The following is an 11,924-nucleotide window of genomic DNA, read 5'->3' on the forward strand; positions in this document are numbered from 1 at the left end:
AGGCCCTCAAAGGTTTCCTAGTGAGATCTGAGCCTGCTTTACCCAGCAGGACTGCATTAGGGGATTGCTTGACATGGTTACCAGGTGATTGGAAGGGTCTACACTTGGCTGTGCTAGAGGGAGGTCTTTTGCTCCACCCCTTGGCATTCCTATAAATAGCCCTTTAGAAGAGACAGGAAGGACCAGTGGATAATGATCCAGGCCCTCCTGATGGTATCCTGTGTTTCGATCTGTTTCTCTTCCCACTATCCTTCTATCTAATATCTCTTATCCCTCTCTCCTTAAGAATTCCCCGTCATAAAATGTGGGAGCCGGTGTCCTAGCTGGCTCCCACAGGAAGTCAGTTATTGAATTGTGTTTATTTTCACTTCTTCACCATCTATCCCATCACCCCAAAAGCTGACACTTATTTTTATAGGTGTTACTTGAAAAATTATGGAAAATACGTTAAAATATAAAGTATTCTTATTTAGAAAACTTCAAAGCTGTGCATTTTGTTGTACTGTAACAATCCTAGAGCCTCCTGAAGAAAGCACAGGATTTAGAGAAAACCGACAGGAGGTATATCAGCTTTTCCATTCATGTGTTTGGAGCTTATATAAAGTGCCTTCTTTGTATGTGCCAGCATATTTTTATTATTTTCGTATTTTGTGCCTCCCCAGGAACATATGCATGTTGAATTGTGATAAAGTAGTAGATGGCATCCCTTGGAGTTTGCAAACTCTTCATTTTTTCACATGCATGGCTATTCATGCAGTCATGATGTAAACCTGTGCTGGCATCTGAAGAATTGCCCTATTTTTTTAACAGACAGTATTCTTGTTGGTGATGATGCTAATTTGTTATTTGTTTTCAAATATGCAAAATTCTGAGTGCTTCATTCTTGAGCACTGAAATGGTTCAGGAAATACCTATGTTAAAGATGTTGGTAATGTTTTCACCCAGATACACAGAGCTTTTTCTTTAGTCAGATTTTAAATAGCTTAAATGAGATCAAGTGCCATGTCCACAATTGTCTTCAAATCTGTACTCAATATGGATAAAATCTTTGCCATCTAACTACTTCCAGTGGCTTTTCTCTCCTATGCCATTTATTGTTTTTTTAATTAAAGAAACACACACACAAGTGTGCAAGGCTGGTGTGTTATATACAGACTCATTTCAGGCAAGCCCCTTATATGCTAGCTTCATACTCTTACAAAAATGGAATCACAGTATCCAGTTTCAATTTTTATGCTCTGTCTCTCAGTCTCTCTCTCTTTGTGTTTGTATGATAGACATACATATACCTAATTTATATTCATTCACATATGAATTCCTTTGCCTTTGTGTTTCTTCTAGCCTTCCTACCTCCTCCAGCCCTACCTCAGGGTTTTATTTTTGTAAATATTAATGCTTCATATAGTGAAACATTGTACAATATGATGAAAATTTTCATTTGGTCATCCTTATACAAGAATGTCATAAACATCAATTAAGCTGGAAAACTGTTGCTATACACAAACCATTTTAATGCATATTTAGTCAATGATCAGGCAGTTGTTAACCCTTCATTCATGCTTTGGTAAAGTAGTCTTTGTAGAAAGCTCCTCTGAGAGCCAAATAAATTACCTAGCTCTGAATGAACCTGGGCTGGAAAGATAAAAATATATTACTGTAATAATTGTGAATTCTAACTATTGAGATCTTTTATGGTAGGGCTAAAGCAATCAACAAAACCTTTATGTTATAGTAGCATGGGATGAACTGTACATATTTTTAGAGTTGTCTTAGTTAAGGCTTTTTTTTTCTGTGAAGAGACACCATGATCATGGAATTCTTATAAAGAAGGAAAACATTTACTTGGAGCTAGCTTACAGTCTCAGAGGTTTAGTCCATTACAGTCATGGCAGGAAGCATGGAAGCATCCAGGCAGACATGGTGCTGGAGAAGGAGCTGAGAGCTCTATATCGATCCACAGGCAGCAGGAGGCTGTGCCACACTGTGTGTAGCTTAAACATATATGAGACCTCAATTCCTGGCTCCACAGTGACACACTTCCTCCAACAAGACCACACATACTCCAATAAGGCTGCACCTCCTAATAGTGCCACTCCCTACGGTTCAAGCACTCAAACACATGGGTTTATTGGGGCTATACCTATTCAAACCACCACAGGGGCAACACTGCCATATGTTAATACACATATATGGCACGTACTAACTAATGTAATAACCATTTTGATCTTCTTGTTCCTTCAAGTCCGCTGTCTCTTCTAGATCCTCTCAAATACAAAATAGGTTATTGTAAATTGTAGTGCTACTGCTGTGTGTTTGTGTTGTGTGTTAGAATACTAGAACTTGTGCTTTTGTGCTTACTTCTATCACCCCTCCCAGTTCTGCCTTTCCTAGTTTCTAATGCCTATGGTTCTATTTTTGTAGCTTTCATTCATGAAGGACAATATGTGGTACTTGTTTTTTTCAGTCTTGACTTATTTTGCTCAATGTAATGTCCTTCAGTTTCATCTACTTTATCTCAAAGGATAGGATTTCATTTTTGTTTATGGCTATAAAATTCCAGTAAGCATGCATACCATGCTTTCTTTATCCACTCCTCTGCTGATGGGCAGCTAAGGTGATTCTATATCTTGACTGATGTTAATAGTATAATGATATACTTGGTTTTGCAGGGATTTTTTGATTTTTATTTTTTGAATATATGTCCAGAAATGAGAGGTAGATTAGTTTTTCTGTTTTTAATTTTTCTTGAGGAACCTTCTGTTTTGTTCTCCCTAATAGCTGTTGTAATTTTCATTCCTACTAGCTATTTATATAACATTAGGAAGTAGGTCCTTAATAAAAGTGAAGATTAAAAAAGAGAAATAGCTGGTTTGTGGCTAATTAAATAATACCCAATATATAAGAGGTGTGTGTGTGTGTGTGTGTGTGTGTGTGTGTGTAACTGAAGCTTGTGAGTTCTCCAGAATGAAGGGGTCCCAGAGTATTCCTTCTTATGGGAAATCTAGTCATAGTGATGTCATAGTGAAGTGATTTCTTGGGGGAACTGGTGGTCAAAAAGAAACCATGTATTAGGTTTTAAAAAAGAATGCACAGTAATTGAAATGGAAGTACCGTGTTTCACTGGTAAGGTGGAAAGGGGTTGATAGTGTTCATAAAAATTATGGGCAAATTTCTTTGATAACATGAGCGTTACTTCCACGTCCTCTTCTGCTGAATGCCATTTCAAACATAGGTGATTTTGAGCAGTAGGTGTTGATAAAATTGCTGACTCTCCGCACCTTAGCACTGAGGATAAAATTTTAAAGATACTTTTTCATTATAACTTGTTTCTTTTTAGGATTTTTGTTTTGTCAGCAATGGGAACAGCAAGGATCATTTTAAAAAAAGAGTAGTGTTTGGAGGGAGATCTATAGCTTTTTAAAAATCCATTTTTTTTCACACTACTCCCAAAAGGCAATAAAAGACTATTCAAAGTGCTATTTCCTAAAAGGGCCTGTGGATACCAGAGAGACCAGAGGGGGTTGAAGTGATTCCCCGGAAAAGCTGATGAAATTGACATCTTCCTTTTTTTCCCCCCCTTTATAGACCAGAATGAAGGATTTCATTGCAGGGAAGAATGCCGGATTCTTGGCCACTCTGATAGATGCTGGATGCCCCGGAATCCTATGCCCACCCGTTCCAAGTCTCCTGAGCATGTGAGGAACATCATCGCTCTGTCCATTGAAGCTACTGCTGCTGATGTTGAGGCTTATGACGACTGCGGCCCCACCAAGCGGACTTTCGCAACCTTTGGAAAAGATGTCAGCACCCACCCGGCTGAGGAGCGGCCCATCCTGAAAGGCAAGAGGACTGTCGATGTGACCATCTGCAGCCCCAAAGTCAACAGCGCTATCCGGGAGGCTGGCAATGGCTGTGAGGCTATTAGCCCTGTCACCTCCCCACTCCATCTCAAGAGCCCTCTGCCCACCAAGCCTTCTATGTCTTACACGGTCGCCCTGGCTCCTCCAGCTCATGATCTGGAGCACCATGCCAACAATGGCGCCTCTCGTCCTTCTGAAGCTGAGCCCCGTGGAGCCGACAGTGAGAAAGTCATGCGTGAGGTCAATCCTATTCTGAAGGAAGGTCGTGACAAGGAATCTCCTGGCGTGAAGCGTCTGAAGGATATCATTCTGTAAACCCATCTGGGGAAGAAAAGAGAAAGAAATCACACTGGCTAGTGAAGATGCAGCAGCTGCTCATTTTAATTGCTCACCAATGGTTGGTTCTCGAGTGGCTGCATTGTAGAGCTTTCCCTAAATGTATTGTGTATAAGTGACTATCATTCCGTGACAATCCCTCTCGTTTCAACAGGCAGCAGGGGTGTTCAGTTGGAGCAAATTAGCTTTGGCTTGAGTTGTTCATGGGGCCTTGATGTTGGGGAAACAGAGGCAAATTCAGTTGTGAAAAAGTATTATGTATTAAGTGTTTGAATTTATATATTTTTATATGTCAAAATGATAATATAAATCACCATTGTTTGTGAAGAATTACATTTAAAAAAGCAAAAAGAAAAAAAAAGAAAAAAAAACTCTGGACACCTTTAATAAGCTCGCCACTGTTTTTTGTAGTGTAGACAAGTTATTGGTCATTTATTGTGTACTGTTCATTGATTCAGTGATGTGAAATCGAGCCCCCAAGAGGTTGTTTCTGAAGCTCGAGTCCTTCCCAATGCCGCTACTTTGCTGTGGACGCCCCTGCTTTAAGAACCCTTTTGCTAGCCGTGCTGTTGTTGTATTTGATATTGCAAACTGCTATGTGTGTGGTGATGGCAAAAGGCTTTTAAAGGTTGATGTTTTCTTTTCTTAAAAAAATAATAAAAATACAGACAAAAACAAAATGCAGAAAACTGAGACAGCAAATGAGTGAGCAACCCCACACCTAGAGGTTGAGTACTTGTTGGATACTCACGTTTTTTAATCCATGTAGTGATTGCTCACCACCTTGCAGCGGATTTCTCCTGCCTTTCGGTCTTCTGCCTGGGTCTGTGTTAGATCATTGTAGAAAGTCATTTTTGGATATGCTGCTATCTACTTTGCAGTTGTCAGAAATTCTGTGCTGAAAATTTTATGAGATGCATTATTTTTTTTTTCTAATTTTCAGACCCTGAACAGGAAAGTTACCCCTGAAGTTATCAGTTTTCAGGCTGAGAAATTCCTTGTCTCCAATCATCTAAAACTCATGCAACATGACTGAGTCTATTTTGAGATCTAAATTAACATCTCTTTAGACACACACTTCCTGATTCAGTGTTTTCCCAATCATGATTGGAATTAGATGGTAAAGCACATCATGGGCTAGAATTAAGGTCTCCATGTTGCTCTTTACCTTAGGCTTATAAATAATGATAGAGTAAGCAGTATAAAGTGTACATTTAGGAAAAGACAGGTACTAACATCACTAATCTAATTACTGTGCCTTCTAAACGGAGACACTCAGACACTTGAACATGTCTTTTTATGACTAACACTTTTTTGATTAAAAATGTGAACAAGAAATTATTAAAACAAAAATCCTTTAGATTTAGCTGACTCTTTTTTGCTGTAGGCTAGGAATATGCCTTTTTAAACTAACAGACCACTCATTCTTTTTGTTGTTTTTAACACTGCACAAATGCCCCTTTTTATCATCTGTTAGTTAATATTCACTAGCCAACATAGTATTCTTGCAGCCTAAGAGTTCATTATTTAAAACAAACTAAAGAAACATGTCACCTTTGCTCTACCTTTGTCTTAAAAGAATTGCTTCTAAAGAAACAGGTTTTTTGGTTTCTCTCTCTCTCTCTCTCTCTCTCTCTCTCTCTCTCTCTCTCGTTTTTTGTAATTCAAGAACACTTAGAAAGAAAGCTAGAAGTTAGAGCACTAGAATTCAAAAAAGAATTTATTTTCTTAAGTTTAGGTAGATACAGTCAGCTCTTTGAAATGTTTTCATTATTTTTACCTGAGTTCCTAGCTTTATACATTACTAGGAATACTTTCTTTTGTGGGTGGTGGGAGGGTTGTAAGGGAGGGGGTGGGTAGGGCACTGGGCATGGGGTTAGGTAGGGGAGAAGATTTCTGGAAAAATAAAAGGAACCTATAATGAAGCTGCAAATCCATCCTTATTTCCTATTCAGTGCTGAATACTACCTCATGCAAAATATTGGGTTGGCTGCAAATTTCTCCCTGACACTGACACAGTTAGAGACTTTTATGTCTTCTTCTTGCTTCATTTGATTTTCTCTCATATATGTTCTCTTATTCTGGTTTATTTCATTTTGTTGTAGTAGATTATGAATTAGGTATTTATTTTTCCTTCCAAGTGACTATTTGATTAACATATTCAACTTTTTTTAAAGTGCCCTTTAAGTTAGGATGACTGCCTATACAATTTAGACTGATCTTTGCCATGATCCATTTGATATTATCTCGTTAGCTAGCACCTCAAGGTCACTTTGTAGTCAGATCGGATAGCTTTCTACAGGTGGATTTCTTACTTTGCTCAGTGGAAACTAGGGTGTTTAAAAGATTGTGGAAAGTGGAAATGGAATGTTGGAATGTAGAAAGGCCACTGCCTGCCATGTGTCTTACCAGCCAATTAAAAACAGTGTAGCAGTGGCAATTTTTTAACCCTTTTTTTTTTTTTATTAAAAGCAACTACAGTTCTTAAATTTTTCCCCCAGAATTTAGTTTTAGTTCCAAGCTATGTAAAATCATTGTTCTCAGTGGGCAGTCAGATTTTTTGTTTGTTTGTTCAGAGAATTCTCATTAAAGAAGTATCTTTCCCCCTCCAATTGTCTGATGGAAGTGCAAGCACATCCTAGGAGGGCTTTGTAGGCAGGTTCTACAGGCAGACTGTGCTTGCAAATAGGACTTTTGTGCAAGGATCTGAAACTTCCCATCGAATCGGGATTATCCCCCTCCCTTTTTAACATGTGATGAAAAGCTACCGAGGCCAGTGGAGCAAATATTTTTTGCCCTTTCTTTCTGCAAACATGTTACACACTTAAACATGGGAACAATTTTAGGTCCCAAGTCCTAGGGAGTTCTCTTCCACTTCTTTCTGATGTCCCTTGGTCATGAAGTGTGACATGCTTAAAAATTTTCTGGCCAGGTAAACTTCTTTATTTGGTATAGGGAATCTAGTTTGCATTGATTGATTGCTTTCTCCCTAACATAGCAACATGCTATTCAGTAAGAAATGGGGAGAAGTGATCCACAATGCCCTATGGAAACTTTTCTTTTCCCTATGCAGACTAGTAAATCAACCTTTTCAGAATGAAACTGAGTGTTTCATTGATCCTCTGAAGCCATTAGCAAAAGTGAGGGTCTGTCATGGTACTGAATAGATAGTGGACTATGGAATCCAGGAGTTCCTGCAGAACAGTGGTTCTCAGAAGTATCGTCTCAAAGCAACATCACTTGGGAACTTCTTAGAAATGATGATTCTCTATCCCTTCCTAGGATGGCTATATAAGAAATCGGGAGGATTTGGCACAGAAATCCATGAGTCAGTTGCCCACTCAAATTTGAGGGCTTGTTAAAGCACAGGTTGGTGGAGCCTAATCCTTAGAGTTTCTTAGTTAGTTGTTTTGGGGTAGGATTTATTTTCCTGTCTACAGATGCCTAGATGAGACAATGCTCCAGAGGCAACTTGCCTCATAGGACTAACTGTATCTAAGGTGGCCATTTATGCAAATTTGTTGACATGGTGACCAACTGATCTCTAATGAAAGTTGTAACTCTGAACTTTGGAAATTGAGACTACCCAGAGTACCTTCCAGATCCTGTTGTCTCAGCATATGGCTATTAGAGGGGAATTCAGATGACTTTTTCCTCTACACCTACCATACCACTAAAAACCAAACACAAGTGGTCTACTCGAAGTAGAAAGACAAGGAGTGGTTTGAGGAGAGGCAGGGATGGAAGGGATAGCTTTTTTGGGCATCCAAGGTGGAGAAAGGATTATTACTGTACATAATCCATTTTATGGGGATCATTTTGATGCCAAATGTTCCCCCAAGGCACTCTCGACAAGTCTGGTCCACTTGGCTCTTTTCACAGGGTAATAAGACCCTTCTGACTTTGAAAAACTGGCATAAATGAGCTGAAGAAGTCCATTGTATACAGTCCTAGTGTTTGCCTTCTTGGTAAAATTACATTTTAAGGATGTCATTTCATGAGTCAAATTGTATCTGCTGACACTAAAGTGTATTGAGATGTTGTTCTTTAGTTTAAGTATGTATCAAAGTAATATTCAAAGGGGATGTATGGGGGTGGGACTGGGACTGGGTGGCTTTATATTGATAATGAAATATTCCAGAGCAAAACACATTGTCCTAATGAAGTTGTTGCAGCTCTCTTTGTTTTCTTGTGAAGCTGGAATTGGCCTGTGGGTCACTTGTTGTGCAAAAGTGAATTAATTTCAAATAGGAGTCACATTGCTTTTGTAAAACAAAGAAAATCAACCACCTTGTCTGAAGTATACGTTGTAAGGCGCTCTTGGTAAAGAACCACCGAGGAACACCTGACCTTGATTGGAAAGCATTGTAGGTCATTAGGGCAATCTGATGATGCTGACTATTGCTCCAGCTATGTCGGCAATTAAAGATGACCTTGTTACTAACTGAATGTTGCTGTCAACCTTAGCAAGCAAACCAGCTAACACCTTCACAGCACCAGTTAAGTAGATGTTTACTGGCACTGGCTGCCATTCAGCTGAGGAAGGCTAAGATACAGACTAATGACCAAGAGCCAGACTAGGTCTAGCTAGAAATTCAGCAACAAATACCTCCTTGTGCTATTTGAATGCTAAGGTATTAGTTGCAAAAGGCTTACGCCTTCGCTCCTCCAGTGAGGGGAATGAGCCTGATGACACTATTACTGTTTACCTGTCAAACCAGGGTGGCAATTTAGAAGGATGCAAGTACAGTACGTCTCATTAAGCAGTCTCTGTTGCTGATTATATGAAGATGAAATGGTTGTATATGCTGATCTGTATGTTATGTACATTTTCACAGTGATTGAATCATTGTAAAAACAAAAAAGACAAAAAAGAATCACTACTCTGTCTATTTTATGAAGATGATAAAGCAGCTTTATTAAATTATTACAGTTCTGTTTTAAATGGTGTTACCTGCCACATTGTTTCCTTTTATCTGGTGGTTCTCTGTTTCCCTCTTAAATGTGTTTTCTCTGCTTCAAAAATTTAATGCATTTTAGTATTAAAGGCTATTATGGAAAAAGTATTGAGTTTTTGGTGAAATGTGTCTTGGAGAGTGTTTTTTTTCCCCTTTGATTGTGGGTGGAAGCGTCTCAGAACTTAGAATTAACCAGCTCTTTGTAGGGGCACTGATATTCAGGCAAAGACTTCCGTTTGCCTTTCCCATTTCAAACAACTTTCAACTTCCTAATTAAGGGGCTTCTTTCTGGAGTCAGTCCTCACTCATTTACATTGTAACCCCTCCTGTTGCCAACCCTATCGATACTGTTACGGAGGGAGGGAAACCCATTTCACATCTGGGATGCTGAAGATTTTCCCACGAGCCACTTTAAACAAGCACACTAAAATTATTCTTTAAAATAAATCATTTCAGGGGCAACTGCACAGTGGGACTTCTCGGCAGAATTAATTTTTTAAAAGGGCAAGCTTTAGTTGAGGCTGTCATTTGGGAAAAAGGGAGTGTAAAACAAAGACGACCTGGCTGCCCCTTCATGCCTCCAGGTTTGAAAATGAAGCATCAGGAGAAGCTCTGACTTTGTACATAACAAGGCTGCAGAGAAAGTTCCAACAAGCTCTCTTTATCCAAACAATTATTCTGTAGGACTTAACATTTGAGCTGCAAGTATTCATTCCAGCTACAACTGGAGGGGGTATCTAGAGAAAAGGGGGGCACATCAGACCATTACAAATAGTGCCTTTAGTGGTTAAAGGCTAAATTGCTTCAGCATGACCTATTCTTTCCAGACAATTAAAAGTGATCTCAAGGAAATCCACTGTCTTCCTGGATCTCCATCTTCCTGTTATCTCTGTTCACCTGTATGAAATTGAGATTGTATCTTATTCCCCAGAATTACCCTAGAGTCAAAGCAATAGACAGAGATTTGGTACTGCATTTTAATAGGTGTCTCATCAGAATGCAAACAGACATGCTGAGGCCCTGGCATAACATACACTGGTATATGTACAGATGTTCACATGATCTCACAGATGGAAAGACATATTGGAAAGAAACTGGTCTGTCATTGGCCTGGAAACAATTAAGGCATAGGAGGTCAACGGAATGCTTCTGGGTTAGCCTGCACCAAAAGCACAAAGAAAATAAAGTTCTTGGAGTTTTTTTTTTCCATCTACTACTATTATTTTTTTGAGTGGGGAAGGAGAGACAGAGCAAAAACGTCAATTCATCCTTAGGAACAAAGAAGAGAAAATAAATTCTCATATGATGAAGAACCTTCACTTGAATACCAAGACATACACTAGGACATAACAATGATCATTGCCTAAGTACGGGAAACTGACAGTATTATATAAGCATAAACTCAAATACATTCAAGTTTAGAAACCAAAGCACTAAATTATCTGCTTTTTAGTGGGAACAAAGTACCTGTAAGGCACTATATGTGCAATATTGGCATGCTGTGTGTGGTGTCCATGAGAATTGATGGCTTTTAGAGTATTCTCTTCTAGCGTATGGTATCTGTACTGGAGACAAAAATGGGCCTAACCACTTTCATTATTTTGGTTTGAGGGTGTAGACATGATTAAAGATGTCCTGGATGCCACTTCCACCACTTGGAAGGTGATAGGACTTCAAAACAAAATTCTTTAGTATAAGAGCATACGAGTGTTGCCATTATAGTTATAATCCTCCTGAATCTTGGTAAGTGGCTCTTACACTTTCTTGACACTTTAATTCTCTACTTTTTTCTTTGTATTTTTATCAATGTATATTAACTATAAAAAACACACTTCATTATAACATTTCTATATATGCATATAAGGTACTTTGAGCATATTCACCTCATATATTATTATTTTTTCTCCCAACTTTTCCCCTTTCTCTTCCAAATCATGGATCCTTTTTTAGTTCCACATACTTTGTTTCCCTATCCACAACTTCTACGTATGAGAAAAACCAAGGAATACTTGCTTTATGGCAGTGGTTTATTTCACTTAATATAATGTATATAGGTCCACCTATTTCCCCTAATGATCACATATTGCTTTCTTCTTTATGGATGAATAAAACTTTATAATGCATATATACCACATTTTGCTCATCCATTCATTTCTTGGTGAGCCATAATTTTGCCATTGTGCCATGATAAATATAGGAATGCAGATGTATTAGTTACTTTTCTCACTGTTGTGACAAAATACCTAACAAGAAGCAAATTAAGAAGAAAAGGGTGTGTTTTGGCTTCCAGTTCAAGGGGATACAATTCATTTTGGCAGGGAAAACATGGCAGCAGGAACAAATGGCTCCTGGTCAAATTGCAACTGAAGTCAGGGAGTAGAGAGTGATGAACACTTGCTCTCAGCTCACTTTCCCTTTCTTATTCAGTCTAAGAATCCAGCCCATGCAATGTTAATGCATATTTAAGCCAAGTCTTCCTATGTTAATTAACTTCATTTAGATAAACATAGATATGCCCACAGATTTATTTTCATCATCATTCTAAATCACATCAAGTTGATGATTTGTTGGGGTCCACAGAGGTTTCCTAGTGAGATCTGAGCTTGCTTTACCCAGCAGGGCTGCATTAGTGTATGGCTTAACCATGTGCATGTTTACCAGGTGTTTGGAAGGGTCTGCACTTGGCTGTGCAAGGGGGAGGTCTTTTGCTCCGCCCCTCTTGGCATTCCTTTAAAAGCCCTTTAGAAGAGACATAAGGGGCTGGTGGATT

General features: G+C 38.8%; 1 protein-coding gene across 3 annotated transcripts in view; it reads left to right on the forward strand.

The window, feature by feature from the left end:
* Pcdh19 (protocadherin 19) overlaps positions 1-9,259 on the forward strand; it is a 108,987-nt gene extending 99,728 nt beyond the window's left edge. For all 3 annotated transcript variants that reach the window (XM_006986411.4, XM_016004985.3, XM_016004986.3), the window contains one exon: positions 3,586-9,259. In XM_006986411.4, coding sequence (XP_006986473.1) covers positions 3,586-4,175 — 590 coding nt within the window. In that variant the 3' untranslated portion in view covers positions 4,176-9,259. The remainder of the gene's footprint in view (positions 1-3,585) is intronic.
* The last annotated feature ends 2,665 nt before the right edge of the window (positions 9,260-11,924 follow it).

Source organism: Peromyscus maniculatus, chromosome X (genome assembly GCF_049852395.1).
Source record: "Peromyscus maniculatus bairdii isolate BWxNUB_F1_BW_parent chromosome X, HU_Pman_BW_mat_3.1, whole genome shotgun sequence".
Lineage (NCBI taxonomy): Eukaryota > Metazoa > Chordata > Mammalia > Rodentia > Cricetidae > Peromyscus > Peromyscus maniculatus.